Source organism: Ascaphus truei, chromosome 19 (genome assembly GCF_040206685.1).
Source record: "Ascaphus truei isolate aAscTru1 chromosome 19, aAscTru1.hap1, whole genome shotgun sequence".
NCBI lineage: Eukaryota > Metazoa > Chordata > Amphibia > Anura > Ascaphidae > Ascaphus > Ascaphus truei.
The window spans coordinates 13,455,209-13,473,076 of record NC_134501.1 but is presented as its reverse complement, the minus strand read 5'-3'; the positions used below and the strand labels follow the sequence as shown (position 1 = coordinate 13,473,076).

Genomic DNA, 17,868 nt, shown 5'->3' with positions numbered 1-17,868 from the left:
GGCAAGATAGCCCTAACGCCTTGTACAACTTTCTTCCTTCACCCCAGCACCATGGCTTTAAGGGCAAACCCTTAGCTGTGATATATAGATTGATTTATTCTTTGACACAGTGAGCAGCAGTTGAAGATGGAATCTACGTTGGTTTAGTCAAGGCCTTATCTGCATCATATAATCATTCATAAAATGACACATTTTTAGTGTAGGTGCCTGGGACTTACAGCTCAGGTGAGGGAGTGTCACAGCTCAGCCCTGCTGTGGAACTACTGGGAACGCTAAGCATTGATTTGTCATTAGCAATGCCTTGTGTTTCCCTCTAAAGGGAAAACCACATAGGTGATTGACAGTTGGGCTTTTTGGCTTGACCTGTAGTTGACAGATAATAATGAAGCTGTGTGAAGCCATAATGGACATGGATATGCCAGACTACACTGAGACACTGGACTCTTCTTACACCATGCTGGAATTTGACACTATTCGAGTGCTTCCAAGTAACACAGGTGAGTTAGTTTTTTGTCTTTTTAAAACTATTCTTCACTATTTCCGTCTGATAATTCATAAACGTGTAGAAGATCCTAACTCGCTTCAGTACATGGTTTTGGGGTTCCCGCACCAGGGATTATGTATCATGATGCATTGTTAGATTCAATTTTACTGCAGTGACTTTCAACATTGTTTCTCTGAAAAGAGGAGCACAAATAAATCAGATTATCTACCATGTAATAGGTCAGGAATGTTACATTTTCAGTGCTACACTCAACTGACTGACTATGATGTTTACATTTTATATTTGTTCTAATTTAGCATTTTCCTTTTGATTTACTATTTTTAGTCAACTAAATTTGTTTTATGAATGTGTCTTCCGGCCGTGCTCATCTGAAAGCTATTGCAATTTCTTTTCAATGTTTTTACATTGCTGTGTATGCAAACGGCTGTATTTATTAAAACTATATGTATCAGTTAAAGTGATTAATGGAGACACAGTAACGCTCCTTTTCACATTTTTAGAGGTCTTGTAATTCAATCTCAGCAGAGTGGGGTGTTTTGTACACTTATTGTATCCTTGCCAACATTCTGAAAATGTATTTTTAGCATTTTGGCCCGTAGAGAGAAGAAACTTTACATTTAAGTCTAGTGATATATAAAACACCTTGTAAGCCGTGGGCTCATTTTTAACATCTTTGCTGCCAGAGAGATCACCTAATCTTGCGTAACTTTAAGGTATTGAAGAGGTTAACAAAAATAATGTAATTTTCTGTGACAGTAAGGACTATACAATATACAATTGAATTGTGCTTGTACATCCCTTTACGTGTGTGTGTTTGCGTATATATTATACACTCAATTTTCCTCCTCACTTTTAAAGCTTTACACTCTTCTTCCCCTCCTTACATCTCAGCCCTAATTTCATTAACAGTGCTATATAAATAAAGATATACATACCTTATAGCGCATTCAAATATAAAAATCTCAATTACCAGAATTAATGTATATCTTTATTTATATAGCGCCATTAATGAAATGAGGGCTGAGATTTAAGGAGGGGAAGAAGAGTGTAAAGCTTTAAAAGTGAGGAGGAAAATTGAGTGTCTGATACGGGATTTGATAGGAAGCCAGGAGAGGGATTTCTGTAGCAGAGACGCTGAGACAGGAGAGAGTAACGTGATTCTGGCAGCAGCGTTTAGGATAGATTGTAGGGGAGACAGGTGCCTTATTGGTGAGCAGTATGGCTTAATAAGTAGGGCCTAAATATGTTAAAGTTGTTATTTTGGAGCACAGCATTTGGACCACATAACGTTAAGCGTTCTAATCTATAAGACACCTCCTGGAGCATCCAGTGCATAGGCCAGAAAGGGTCTCCCAGTGAAGAAGTGCCTGAAAGCAGAGCACTTCTTTGGAAATTAAAATGTTTATCATTATAACCTCTTTAACTGAGGTTAAATCCTGTTTAAATGAGTTTAATCTTCCAATGACATGCACTTCGGCAATAAAACATTTTGAATCACAAGATCTTTTGGATAAATAGAGAGAGATAGCCAATATTGATTGATACCCAACATTGATAATTATGCCTTACTATACCTATTGGCGTTTCAATGCAATTTGTGTATGTAAATCATGTGTGTTCTCTTGAAATAAAGAATTTCCATACATATACCATTAGAAATAGTTTTGGAATATCGCATAAAACGTGAAGAGTTTTGTTTATTTAATATTTTTGACCTCTGTGGAATTTGTAGGTTGTACCAGTGACATTTTTCTTTTGCGTGCGGACATATTTTGCAAAAAGTGCCTAAAATATATATACAGTGAATTAAATAAATGATATGAAAATGTAAACGGTTCTCATTGCAAACAGCATTGAATGGGTATCCCGAAATAATACACACAGGATAACACTAGAAAATATATTTTGAAAAATAATCTATTGAAGAAAAACTGAGTCTGTCAATTGCGGAACCTGCAACAGCATACAGGCGTCAGGCAAAACAGATCAAAGGAATATTGGTGCTGACTCACGGACCTTACAATTGCTTCTCCATTGCGCTGACTATGGCGATGTCCCCTTCTGTCAGTGAAATGGTTAAAACGGGATATCCTTCTCTGTACATAGAGTGAACACAAAGAAAAGAACATTTTTTTGTGATTTAATGGAATTGGAAGACTAAATGTATCAAAGGCGAATGTTACCAGGGTCAGGTTTGTCTTGTATTATTTGTTTTGCGGTTAATCAGTTACCTTCTCTCCTGGTTCCATGCTGTTTGGAAATTAGCATGTTTGTCTTGGGTAATTACCCAAGTTTACTACTTCAAAACATACTGAGAACAAATATATTGCAAAATAAGGTCATATACAGATTAAAAGCCGCAGTCCCGCCTGTACATTTTATTTTTGAGCCTCTTTTTTCTTTACAGGGATTTAAACCTGGGGGGGTCCAAATCGTCCCAGTTCCTGAGATACTTAGCACTGTTGAAGCTCCCTCCCGAGAAATAAAAGCTACCACCAAATCTTGGGGGTCATATGGGCCAATCGGGAAGCCACAACATGATCCGTTATGGCTTCCTATTGGACCATTTAAATGTTCAGAGAGAACACTGGTACCTACTACACCAGTAAGATCTAGGTCAACCTGGTGGGATTGCGGCTTTATAACCTTTACAAGTACATCATTGGCACTTGCTCATTTCCTAAGGGCAGATCAGGCTGACCTCTCCAATGGAGGGGCCAGCCGGTTCCGAAAGAGAAGTGGAGCTCCATCCACTTTTATTTCCAGCAACAGGAAACCAGTTGTGTCATGTGATCCCCGAACCTGGGGAATCTGAGCAAAATGTAGCTGTAGGCTTACATTTCTGTGCCTGGGATCCCACAATATTTCCCGACTTCTCCTAGTAAAGCCACATCTCCATTCCCCTGCCACCCTTTGGTAGCAGAGTTGGCAGGGGCAGGAAGGGAGGATGGGAGATGGCAGAGAGAGGCAGGAAAAGGCCTGAAATAAATAATCTCATCGTTTAACTAGGTATAAAAGGAATAGTTAATTTGACTGGTTAGATTACTGGATTTCGTATTGAGCAGACAAGTTACCCACCATCTGACCTGTCTCAGTCAACCAATGCAGTCCCGACCTGGTTCCTCCGTTGGGGTTTGGTTATCACCTGGGATTGGTCATCTTCAGTGAGATTCTATTTTTTTTATCACCTCGTTGACCTTTCTCCTGACTATCTGTAAACCAGTTAAATCATTTCAGTTGGGTAGAACAACAACAGAACTATAACAACAATGAACACACCCACATCTGCCAGAAATTAGAAGAATGTTAACTTGTCTGACAGTACTACACTAGTTCAGTTAATAGCTATTATACTTTACAGCACCCTTATCAACTGGATTACCATGTGTGTGTCTGTACTCCCTCTACCACAGGTCAGTATACAGAATATATATATATATATATATATATATATATATATATATATATATATATATATATATAGTTGGTACAAGTATAGATACTGTAAATACTTCCGTAGTTTTCTTGTTGAGTAACTATATACTGTAGGCGACCAGAGATATACAATCATCTGACCTCTCTCCAGTCCTACTCACACATATAATAGCCATTTAATTCTACTCCCCCCTATAGCCCCCCCTTCTCACTCCACGCTCATACCTTCTTCCCCTCCCCTCCAGGCCCATATCTCCTTCTCCTCCCCCCCAAAGCCCATACCTTCTCTCCCTCCCCCCACCCCCCACACTCCCTTTTTTTGTCTTGGGTCCCAATATTTCCGTTTATGGCCCAGCACGACATTATGATTTTTGCTTCAAACTCACATTTTCCCAATAATCCAAAACATAACGTTTTAAAAAAAAAAAAATTAAGAACAGAACCCAAAATATGGGGTCAAGTACCGCTCCAAAAATACAACTAATTTCTCTAATTACATTGGACTTTATAAAATAACAATACAGACAAAATGAAGTACAAACAGTGGGTAAATCACAGCTTAGGGCAAATGCAGGTCCCGCCCCAAAGAGATTACAATTTAAGTTATTTTCTTGGTCTTCTGATTTAATTATGGACTAAATTCCAAAAAAACAACTCATTGTACTGGGCAACGTTAGTGCACTTTTCCCACAGAAAGTGTTAAGTTAGTGCACATGTATTAGAATGAGACGCAAGGAAATAGTTTTTCTACGCTGCCTTGAATGACATCTTTAGTTTCACTAATTCCCCTTGATTCAACCTTTGATACCATTAGTTACATTTATGGCAGTGACTGGTAGGTAAGTGCTGCTATAAACCTGGTGTGACCGTCAGGGCTTTCATCCTTCCTCACCTAAAAGCAAGACATGAGTACAGAGACAGATATGTGCTTGGTAATTTAGTCCCGGGGAGAGCAGGGCATTTCCCAAGCTCAGCAGCTTGAAGTGATTTGCAGGTACTGGGGATGGTGTATTGCTCTTCACACTGTGTACAGTGACAACTTCAGGAGTATATAACAGCACATAAGTAGAATTGAGGTTACCTGTATTGTTGTGCATGTGGAAATCTGTGTATTTCATTCGAGCGTATGAGGTACAGCCTGCCCCCTGCGCCTGTCCCTTTTTTTTTTTTTATCCTTCAAACAGTTTTCAATATTTTTACAGAATCTACTTTGCTTTATTTTCACCACTAACCTCTTGTGTGGAACCGTATCAAAAGCTTTTGCAAAATCTAAGTAGACCACATCAACTGCATTACCCTGGTTTAATTTCCTACTTACCTCCTCAAAGAAACTAATATAGTTAGTCTGGAATTAGCTATCCTTCATAAATCCATGCTGGCTATTACTAATAATTTTGTTTACCAATAGGTATTCCTGAATATTATCCTGTACTAAACTTTCAAGTAGCTTCCCCAGTATTGAAGTCAGGCTTACGGGTCCCTGGTTGTGATCTAGCTCCCTTTTTAAATGTAGGCATTAAATATACATCTGCTTTATGCCAATCTTGTGGTACTGAGCTTGTGGAAATGGAGCCCATGAATATTAAATATAATGGTTTGGCTATTAGTGAATTTAGCTCCTTAAAAACTTTTGGGTGCATACCATCGGGGTCAGGTGCTTTGTTTACTTTCATTTTATCAAGCTGCCTATGCACTTATTCCTCAGGTAACCAATTGTTTATTAATATAGAGGTTATGGCTTCATTCTGTGGCGCTATTTTTGCAATTGATTCTTCCCTGCTAAATACAGAGACAAAGAATTTGTTTAATACATCTGCTTTTTCCTTATCTCCAATAATCTGCCTGCCCATCTCACACTGAAAGGGTCATGTATTTTCTTTTCTAATCTTTTTTGTTATTAAGGTACTTAAATACATTTTTAGGGTTGATCTTACTTTCTATTGCACTCCTTTATTCATTTTCAATTTTTGCTAATCTGATTGCTCTTTTGCACTTTTGTTACATACCTTATTATTCTGATATGATGTCTCCGTCCCTTCTGACTTTAAGAATCTAAATACCTGCCTCTTCTTTTCCACCCCCCCCCCCGCCCCCCCCCCCACCACCTGTTTATTTAGCCATATTGGTTTAGACTTGTTTCTTTTATATTTATTACCTAAGAGTATACACTGATAAGTGTGCTTTTTTCAGTTTAAAGACTGCCCATTTATCTTCCACATTTTTCCTTATAAAAACATCATCCCAATTTATTCCTTATAGATTATGCCTCTGTTTATTAAAATCTGCCTTTCTAAAATGTTAAGTCTTTGTTGAACCCATGTAATATGGTTTTTGATAATGTATTTCAAATGAGAGCTTGTTATGATCACTGTTTCACAAATGTTGCCAGACTTGAATATTTGTTATTACTTCTACATTGTTTGATATTACCAAATCCAGTATTTCCCCTCTCCTGGTTGGTTCCTCAAGAATTTGGATCATGTAATTGTCTTTTAGAACTCTTAAAAACCTGTTTCTTTTTGTTGTAATGCTAATCGTATTGCCCTAGTCTAGGCCTGGATCATTTAAATCACCCAATATGCAAACATGACCTAGTTTTGATGCCTTCATTTGCAAAAGTATTTTGGCTTCCTCAATCTCACAGATATTTGGTGGTTTATAGCAGATCCCTACAAGCATTATCTTTGTACTTTTACCTCCAGTGCTAATTTCTATCAACAAGATCTCTACGTTTTCATCATTCCCTTCATAAACACCTTTCCTTACAATAGGTTTTAGATCCGGCTTAACATATAAACATACTCCACCTCCTCTTCTATTTGCTTGATCCTTCCGAAAAAGGTAAAACCCTCTAAAATGAACTGCCCAGTCATGAGTTTCATCCCACCGTGTTTCAGTAATGCCTATGATATCATACTGCTCCCTTGTAGCTATCAATTCAAGCTCCCACATTTTATCTGTCAGGCTTCTTGCATTAGCAAGCATGCATTTAAGTTTTTTTTTTCCAGTCTGTGCTATTATTTTATATGCTTCTGCCTTTCAAATCTCAGGAAGGATGGATCCAACGCTCCACGTTTTTTTTAAATAAAGTAAATTGGATCCTTCCTTCCTGAGTATTGCCTTGGAATATACCTGACAGGTACCTCCTTGAACCAGCACCACCGGTAAACTGTCTGCATTTATTTATTCATTGTGGAGTGCAGCATAACCCCTTTTAAATTATGTTGATATACTGCCTTTCGAATCCCGTTGGATTTAGTCTTTAGAATATTCTAGTGTTATCTTTATGTAATATGGGTGTCTCCCTGCTTGCTAAACTCCCACCGGCCCCTATTCTACCTTAGTGACCCCTTGCTATTTCCCCAATCCCATATATTCTGTCTAGTTCATTATCTGTTTCTTGTCCCTTCCCCCATCCTTCCCAGTTTACATTTTTTCCCCTTTGTTTGTTCTGAGATCTGAGTGGGATTGTTGTAACACGCTCTTCAGCATTAACCTGTACTTTGAGTATATATTCTGATGTGTACCTTACACTATTTGAGAATTTGATTTTTTCTCTCTCAGTACTTGTGTGTGTGCAAGTTATTCATATAGAGTGCTGTGGGTACTCTCATATGTTAGAATATTGTACAGCGTTGGATATTACAATTACAAACATGTTTAAGATCTTTCAAGACTTCTGCTCATTTATACCTTTGACAAGTGGCGGATTTGAGAGACTCTGTTACATTGTTTCAGAAATGAGTTGCATGCTAAGAGAACTGGTTATTTTATTGGGCTTTGAAACAGTAAGCCGACTTCTGTAGGTCGTTCTCAGGCTATATGTGCTGTGTACAGATGCGGTGAGAAGAAGCTTGGTCAGACAATTGGGTAACTTGTCCAGAAATGAGACACATTTATATTATAGTGAGTAGAGAATGAAGGTCTCCAATGGATTGCCTGTATTTCAATAAAATGACGCCTGGGCTGATTACAAATATCTAATTTTTGTTACATAAAAAAGGAAAATCTTGCTAATTATAGATGGTGTAATACAGACGCCAGTAAGGTGAGTTTCACTATATTTGAAAGCCTTGGCTCTGACATTTTAAAATGACTTGTTTTATAACTCCAAAACGATAGGGCTAGTTAAACAAACACAGCCATAAAAAGGGAGCTAAACTTAGAAGAAAGCAGAAATATTCTATTGCACAAAGCTATGACTCTTCCAAATAACCGTGCCACTTTCTGCACACTGCAACTTCCTTTACTTGCAACGTTACCCAAGAGACCCTTTCATGTCACGCGACGGGGCTCTGTATTGTGAACATTCACTTAAAAATATTCAACTGTATGTTCTTTCCTCTTTAAATCTCATGTGGTGGGGAGAAGGAGCGGCTCATTGAGTAAAGACACTGACTGGCACTGAGTTTGCAGCAGGAGAACCTCGTTCAATTCCAGGTGTCGTGACCTTGGGCAAGTCACTTTATCTCCCTGTGCCCCAGGCACCAAAAACATTGTAAGCTCCATGGGGCAGGAACCTGTGCCTGCAAAATGTCTCTGTAAAGCGCTACAGAAAACTAGCAGCACTATACAAGAACATATTATTATTATTATTATGTGATTTTGTCAAATAAATGTACAATTCCAAAACCCTAGTTTCTATTACTTGTTTGAGAGGGAACAGCAGTGAGGTTTCTTCTCAGAAGCAAAGATAGGAAGGTTTGCATGTGTTACATTTAAACATCGCAAACTTTGAAGTTTGTTTGGATGAACATCGGAATGAATTTTCAAATCCGAGCTAAATCCAGCTTAAAACCTGGGAAAGGACCATTTTCTGTTTTGTTTGGTTTTTTTGGGGTTGAAAACCGATGAACGACAACTTTTGTGAAAAAGTTCAAAGTTCTTGAAAAAAAATACGTACTTGATTATTTTGTTGTTTTTTTCTCCCCCTATCATTTAAAAAAAAATAATCAGTCAAAAACAAAACAGGAACAATTTTAAAACACCAGTGAAAGTGCCCACCCTTAAAATTATATAAATAAATATAGAAACATGCAGGGTATATTTGAAACTGCTGATATTTGGATCTGGGTGTGGCATAAATATGAAAACTGCTAGTACCATTTCTTTTGATGGTGATCTCCTTGACACATGAGTTAATGTCACTTCCCACCTGGTAGATTTAATCTAGTAAATTAAACAGAAAAACATTGTTTATTTTAGGAACAGACTAGAATTCCCCTCCATCATACTACACCAAATAGCTCATCCACTAACCCTTCCTAGAACCACTCCAAATACGTATTATTAGCACAAATAGTGCTCCTACGTCAACACTAATCGCCTTCATGAATGCCTGCTAAAATATTGATTTTCTCTTTACTGCCAGAAAGGCCAACAACGCATTGCAGGGGCTAATGGTAAAATACCCTCTTTGAGCCTCTTGATCTGAATCTTTCTGTGCTGTCTTTTTGCTCTTCTATAGTATTGCATTGTACCGAATAAGTAGTAACCCTGGAAATATAGATGCAGCAAACTATTTGGGCTTTGATGCGAAATAAAGAATGAAATAGCATGTGCGTTATCTCCTTAATCGTTCTTTTTCAATAGTACTACTGTTAAAGAGCGCGCCAGCGGTAATAGGAGCTGTAATGTCTGCTACGTCTGTACATGGGGACGCTAATAACCAACAGCTTTACCAACTGCCCGTTTTGTTCCACAGAAACCATTATAACCGAGTCGACGAGTCCTGGCTTACTGAGCAATGGAGTCAGCTCCTTGTGCGCCATATGTGGGGATCGGGCGACAGGAAAACACTATGGGGCTTCTAGCTGTGACGGCTGTAAAGGTTTCTTCCGGAGGAGTGTACGCAAGAACCATGTGTACGCATGCAGGTACTGCAGTAAACGCCGTGCCATAACTAACATGCTTATCCTGTCTCTTATACGTCCAGGGTACAACAGTAATAGTGAGAACTCAATAGGCCTATGTAACATGTAAGGCTGCGGCCAGGGTGACGCTGAGCAGGCGCTCACGCTGGCTGCGGTGAAACACATTGTAGCAATGTGTGTGGCGCATCAAGTGAGCGGTTCGCCCAATGAGAGCGAACCAGCTCCGTGACGTCATGGCCGCGCCCCCCCGACACGCTCCACACAACCCCCCTCCCCCCCCAGGGCACACCTAGCCGGCCACAAATCTCCCGGCCGAGCAGGGAGCGTGACGTCACCGTGTACGAGCGCCAGCGCGCTCGCTCCCTGCCTGGCCACAGCGTAAGAAGTGCATGAGCGTTTGTTGGTGTTGAACACCCAACTCATGAGTTTGACGCAGCCTTAAACCCTTGTGTTGTATCACTTGTATTATGGCCCACCTGCTATTCGGTAATACATTGTTGCTCTCCTTCTTACTTTTGGAGGCAGAAGACCTAAACGCAAGAAAGTGATGCCAACCTTCCACCCCAGTGGTGGCTGCAGTAAAGCCTGCAAAGTCATAAAGCAACACTGCTTATGGTCAATATTAAAATAAATATTACATTTGTCTGTGAAATGATCATTATCAAAATAATCTAATTTCCATCTTAAAGCAGCAATGCTACTTCCCCCCCCCCCCCTTTTTTTATTTTTTTTATTTGTATATATAAAGCATGTGGCAATGTATAATTCTACATTCTTACCTTGGCTAGCAATCCTTTGGTGCTCCTGTTATAAATGTGTAAAAATCCTGATTGTGTGCCTAACATAAAGGCTGCTTCTGTCGGTGTAACTCAGCAACTACAATGTATCCTTATATTACTAAGGTAACATTATCTATTGTTACAGTTTACAGCACAAAGTGCTGGGAAATTTGGCAACAAATGATCCCAAACAGGAAAGTGATGCAAAAATCTTGCACTGCTTTGGAGGTGTGTTAAAAACTGCTACAAAAACCAAAGAATGCTTGAAAACTCATTACAAATGGCACTAAGAGTTAAATAATAAAAAAATTTAAATGCAGTAAGTATTATCTAATACTACAGAACAGATTTATTAAAAAAAAAAAAGCATTTCAGTTTGTTTTGCTGCTTTAAGACAAAGATCTACTTCTAGCTGTAGCACTGGGCGAACGTACGGCCTTGCCGAGTCAGACAGGACATACATGAAACCCATTAGGTCAGCCCCTGGAGGAGGTGCGGAGATCAGGTGATTTAGATCCCTTATGAAAAACAAACTACTTCATAAAAAGAAAAAATGACAATCTGATGAGTATTTGTTAAGGATCACGATTGTAACAAACATGCAGAGTCAATGTGGTGCATTTATCAAACATGAGTTTTACTGCACACAGCTGTTTGTACACGATGTGCTGTTCATTGTGGAACATTAGCAGACACATTGGAATTCTGTCTTGCGTATCTGGAAGTCTATATTAAATAGGGTCCCGCTGCCCTTATTTAACATGCAGGCAGCTGGGATTTCGAAACCCGCCACCCCTAAGGCCCTTACATATGCCGCCCTCCTCCGTTTCCCAATTCGTAAGGTCAGACGACACCGCGGATGTCACCAAAGTGACGTCACACGGTGTCTGGCTACCATGGTAACGCGACGTCATTTGGGGGATGCGTTGTCACGTTGCCATGGCAACGAGATGCCATGTGACGCCACGTTGGTGATGTCCGCGGCGTCATTTGATGCTCTGAATCAGAAGGAGAGTGGCAGCAAGGAGGCGCCCAGCATATGTAAATGCCACCCCATCAGGCACGATAGGCCAGAGAGTGTGGCAAATGTATATGGGGGTGGACATTTTTGCCCTAGGCCCAGGCCTAATGGGAAATTTGCCACTGGCCCTTATTTAACATGCAGACACTTCTCTGTGCTGGAGAAGATTGTAGTACCTTTCATATGAATGAAACTGATCTGTTCTCCAGCACTGGGAAGTGGCTTCACCGCATTTTGAAGATCCACAAAAGGGCCTTTTCTCCTATTCATATGAAAGGTGGTAAAGCTTAGCACCCTTTTGTGCATCTGTGAGATACACTCCCCTGTGAACAGGTACACGCAGAGCTGCTGATAATCTCTGGCCTTGATTGAAGTACTATCAGATGTCACGATAATACATTTACTAGAGATGTCACAAACCTTGGCAATTTCACCCTTGTTGCTTCGATCGAAAAGTTCACTAAGAACTAAAAACTAAAAAGCCAATGGTCATTGCATGTCTGCTTAATTTCAATGACTTGCGGGGATTCTAATATGCCACAAAGCAAAATAGTCCATTTTTAGCAATTTGGGCCGTCTTGCTAGAACCTCTGGTGCCAAGAGTTTGATAGTAATTTCTGGCAGTTTTACGAATACCGCCGCACAGTGACTCTGGACAAGTTCGCACTTCTCTAATCCTTAATACTATTTAAAATAGTCATAAATACTTATTATTATTATTATTATAAATACATACAATATGGCGTTAATCCTTTACAAAAATAACCAGTGGGATTTTCAGAGCTGGATGGAACTAGTGATAGAGATTGTTGTACAATGTATGTATTTTTAAAGAGCTGGCAGCGTGTTAAGACAAAATGTATACAGTAGATAAATCATATTCATCTATCAAATGTGTATTCACGTATGATATCATGTGAGCTCCGAATTCTCCTGGAGGATATTATGGCTGCTGGCCTATATTCCGTGGAAGTGTGGCCACATTACAATTTCCTGATTTGCATTTTCCAGTCATTATTTGACTATAACTTTTCAAAGCCTGTCCAGGAGGATAATTTATAAGTTTTGCTATTTCGACCACATAGGGCACATTTCCATAAACTGGGGAACTTAATCATTCCAACTAAAGTAAATGCCATGTTAATCCCATTGTGCATTTATTCAGATCCAAAGGACGGTCCCACTGGAGACAATCTTAATTAAGCCATTATTTATACTGTTTTTATTTACCCTAATTAAAGCAGCAGTGCAATCTCTTCTAGACAGTGTTTTATTGAGGACCATATATACTAAGCAGTCTTCTGGCATAAGAAAACCTTCTGGGACTGAAAACACCTTGGAGTTTTACAAGTCAATAGCAGAGATATGTGAGAATTTGGCCCAAATTTGAGAACTATGACAAATTTTTTCAGAGAGGAAGAGAAATCTATTCAATGCCTTGTTACAAAAAAGACATTCGTCCATCAAGTTCAAACTATGCTAAATTTAGACGACAGATACTTTATCCTATATTTTAACTGACAGTGTATTGATTCAGACGAAGGTAAATAAAAAAAACCCCAGTGACATATCATCCAATGATCTCATAAGGGAAGAAATAATTTCCTTCCTGACTCCAAATATTGGCAATCAGTTTAGTCCCTTCATCAACATTCTTCCCACGTTAACCTATTTGGTATATCCCTGTATACCTTTCCTTTCTAAAAAGATGTCCAACCGTTTTTTTTAACATATCTATTGTATCTGCCATCACAGTCTCCAAGGGGTAATGAATCCACATTTTTCCTTTCCTTTGTTGCTGGTGACATTTCCTTTTATCCAACCTTATTGGATAATCCTGTGTCCTTTGTACTGCCCTTGGGATGAATAGTTCTTTTGAAAACTCCTTGTAATGTCCCTGAATATATTTGTAAATAGTTATCAAATCCCCTTTTAGGCACCTCTTTTGTAATGTAAATAAATCTAATTTAGTTAGCCTCTCCTCATACATCAGATTATCCATCCCCTTAATTAATTTGGTGTCTCTTCTCTGCGCTCTCTCTAGTTCCATAATGTCTTTACTAAGGAGTGGTGCCCACAATTGTACTCCATATTCAAGGTGTGGTCTTACTAATGCTTTATAAAGGGGCATAATTATGTGTAGTCCTTTTTCTGACGCTCCCAAAGAGACTACTGGTACCGCCCACAACCTGTGGCTGCAGGAGATCTGAGCCTCCGCTAGCTGGGAGCCTGGGGTAACACTTACATAGCGCAGCGCCTCCACTTACCCAGGATCCCCATCATGTAAGATTCCCCTGGGCAAGAAACATAACAACACCTTATGATTGTAACTGGTTTTTATTATATTGCACAGTAACCTTAGCACTCTATCATAACAGTCCACACATAACATAACACTTATACTATAACGCTTATCCTTAACTCAGCTAACTGGTAATGTCCTTATAACATGAGTGGCTCGGCCACGCTCTTAATGAGTATTGTCCTGTACAGTAGTGGCTCAGCCACGCTCTTAATGAGTATGTCTCTGTCCCGTCACCGCGTGCCCCACACACCGTGTCCTGTATTAATAAAGAGGATGGCTCCGTGTATTAGGCCTTTGGCCACTCACTAGTGTCCCCAAAGAGTTACGCCTAAGGCGGGATAAGCGCCTGTTGACCGGTGTTGGTGCACTTGATGTAAATACCTTCTGGTCACGACGGTGACCGGTAACACTTCGAAAAGGATCAGATGAATCCTCTGCTTGCCTTTGATGTTGCGTGGTGCAGCTGCCTGTCCCAAACAGCTCGGCACCTCTTTGCTCTGCACGCTTGTCCCTGTCTACACAGTAAGGTGACTGATCGCTACCACTATGGGCGTCCCTGCAGCACAGCAGCCTACTGTGACTCAGGGGTTTTCCTAAGGGCCTGCGGGCTAAAGCTAGCCTATGCAGGCGCGTCACGGACCCCCTGCACGCATACACCCTCCTCCTTTACCTTCCGGATCCCCTCTGCCTAGCGTGGTCTCTCCCCCACGCTTCCCTTTCCTCCTCCCGTAATCCCAGCCTTCTGATTGGCTCCTGACATCAGCTGACTGTCCCAGAGCTCATGGGAGTTGTAGTTTGCTAACGGAGCCTTTTCCCTATTGGTCCGTTGTTCGCGCGCTTGCACCGCGCATGCGTGACCTCTCTGCTCTGTCAGTGCCCTCTGAAAGGTTGCGCAATAACATGGCGGCGCCCTATACTGTCGTTCCGCTGCAGAACCTGCACCACTCTCTCCGAGCCCTCACTGCAACCACCTGTGGTAACTAACACATCCCTACATATGTTTACTTCCCTTCCATCCATTGCCCGTCTAATGCAAGATAAGATCTTGTTTACCTTTGCAGCAACAGGTACTGCATGACTTTTGGGCACTATTGCTAAGCCTGCTGTCTACAAGCATTCCTAAATCCTTCTCCACTAAGGAAAATGTGCCGAGATACATGGGAAAATAAGATCATTTAAATATGTAAATAAGCTCATTTAAATATTCACGTTAGCTTATTTCTCAGGTCTTTCTCATATTTCAGAGTAGATTCTTCTCCTGCAAAATTCGGCAATTTTGCTTCAACTCATCAATTTCGCCCCCAAATTTTCTTTGCAAATTTGTTAACCTTTTTAAAAAGTTTGAGTGACACAAAAGCAAAATGGATCTGGGTAAGTTTGCAATGTCTAGTCAACAGGTTGTAAGGTGACTTCCAGCACCAGAAGGTACTTCAGCAGAAGACTGCGTAGTAAATATGGGCCTCTATCTGTTATTATGCCATCTTTATCACTTTAAATCTCTAGCCATATGGCATCACGGTGCTTCTTGCCACAACCAATGATTTCCTGTCCCCTTAACACTTGCTAGGCCAGTGTATGGTTTTCACATGAGTATATATGTTTATCAGGAATTCCAAACTCTGTGTGGCTTTGTCTCCTCTCTTTAAAGGTTCAGCAGACAATGTATCATAGATAAGGACAAAAGGAACCAGTGCAGGTACTGCCGGCTGAGGAAATGTTTCCGAGCAGGGATGCGGAAGGAAGGTTGGTACTGTGTACACGGCCAGGTCTCACCTCCCTCTGCTCTTCTCTCTTCCAGTTAAATCAAATAAAACCATATAGGGGAGCAAATAAACCCATTGTTTGTAAACTGTAGTATTGTTTGGTAAAGCTATGGCCCCCGTAGTCACGGCTGCACGCGCGCCTGTGCGTCTGGCGGCCCATGCACCCGTTTCAGCCTGAGGTCTGCGGCTGTGCTTGCAGAGCAGAAGATCCAACGGACGGGGGGGGTGGCCATGACGTCACGTGGCCGGTTGGCCCTCATTGGCTGAAACGCCGCCGTGAGGTGGCCAATGCTCGGTCGCCTCGCCAAAAGACAAAAATGTTTGTCTTTTGGCCAAGGCGGTCGCGCATCGCGGCTTGTGCGTGCACGCACACACGCCGACTGGGGCCTGCTCCGCGGAGGGCTGTGCCTTGTGTGTGGCACGAACACCAAGCCGTGGCCACTGGGGACCTAGCCTTACACACAAGATGGAAGTGTTGGACAACATCGCTCCCTCATCCGGCCTCAGGCAGCGTTACGTTTCGCTGCTGATGGCCGACATGAAAGTACCTTGAGTAATAAGGATGAAAACAGGAAACTGTACATTTCTTTGCGTGCCATTGAAAAGATTGGAGTGACAATCTAGGGTCAATACAAAAAAGCAAAAAAACAATTCTGAAATGCTACGAAATGTATCATCTTTGCAGCCAGAAGGGACTGCAACACATTGCAAAGCGACAGCCTGCAGGCACCCGGGGTACTAGCAATGGGGATAAAAGGAAGGTTTCACTATGAACACTTTATTTCAGTGTAACCTAGAAGTGAATGAACCCTTAACCTTGTTTTTAATAGCAGGTTTGTTGTCCGTGACATATCGACTGGCCGTTTGCGAGACGTCACTGGAATACATTTTCAAGGCCTCAGATCCCGTTGCTTTTGGTTGTGCAATACCAGAGCACGGTGACCCATATTTACTAATTGCGGCTATTTCCATAATACACCTTATGATGCCGGAAGATTCTTTATGGCCTAATAACTTCTATGGGAGAGGGAGCGGCTCAGTGAGTAAAGACAAAGACCGGCACTGAGTTTGAAGCAGGGGAACCTGGTTCAATTCCCGGTGTCGGCTCCTTGTGACCTTGGGCACTCAGGCACTTATTTCCCTGTGCCTCAGGCACCAAAAATAGATGGTAAGTTCCACGGGGCAGAGACCAGTCCCTGTAAAGCGCTACGTAAAACTAGTAGCACTATACAAGAACGTGAGCCATAAGGTTTTTTTTCCGGCATCCAGAAGGTGTCTTATAGAAAAGCACTGCTTAGTAAATATGTGTCTATAGACTTTATACAATAGATACTTAGGCAGCCAGAGGTGTCATTGGCCACTGAATAAGGGAGAATGTAGCTATTAGGGCGACTCACAGTGCACGCCTGCCCATTCAGACCCAAGGAAACAAAATAGGCCGTATGAATAAGATACATTTTGGTGGATCATTTAATAATTTTGCATGTCCAAGTTTTCTTAACTCACGGGGTTCTTCAGATCTTTTTTATAAAACACCCTTGGAGGTGCAGTACCAGTAATGCGCATGTGTGTTCATTATAGTATATTATTTATAAAAGTAAGCACGAGGATAAGGTGGGAAAGGGAGATATACGTGTACTGTAATAGAAGTGGTTATACATATAGCTCCTCTCGTGGATATACCCTAAAAACAATCCTCGAGTCCTCTATTTCAGTGTATGGTCTGCTGTATTAGCTGAAAGATACCTATTGAGGATTCATTTAAGGAAGGTTGGGTAGTTACAAGGAAGAGAGATATGGATCACTTGAAACAGTAACCAGTATAAACCAGGTCGTTTCACGATATTATTGTACTGGAGGACTCTTATGTATTCTGTAGGTATATCAAATAGTAATCAATAGTATCTCCTATTGTGTTAATCTAATACCTTAAATCCCGACCCTTGACGTGTGGGCCACTATAGGATTTTTACACACACATATATATTTTAGAGTGGGACCTAAGTGCAAAAAATAGGGAAAGAAAAAGTCAACATGGGGTATATGGTCTGGTAAAAGTAAGTAAACTTCTAGTTGCACAAAATGAACTAACAGAGCATCCACTTGTGACATCAGACGGAAGCGTCTATGGAGGTGTGGTTTACGGGCGGGTTGTCAGCTCTGCATGCAACGTACGAACCAGGTAGT

The 17,868-nt window shown here is 40.9% G+C and overlaps 1 protein-coding gene across 1 annotated transcript in view; it reads left to right on the top strand.

Moving 5' to 3' along the window:
* Positions 1-227: 227 nt before the first annotated feature.
* The window catches only part of LOC142469911 (hepatocyte nuclear factor 4-beta), a 37,446-nt gene continuing 19,805 nt past the window's right edge, over positions 228-17,868 (top strand). The window contains exons 1-3 of the mRNA XM_075576670.1: positions 228-497; positions 9,645-9,816; positions 15,567-15,661. Coding sequence (XP_075432785.1) covers positions 383-497; positions 9,645-9,816; positions 15,567-15,661 — 382 coding nt within the window. The 5' untranslated portion in view covers positions 228-382. The remainder of the gene's footprint in view (positions 498-9,644; positions 9,817-15,566; positions 15,662-17,868) is intronic.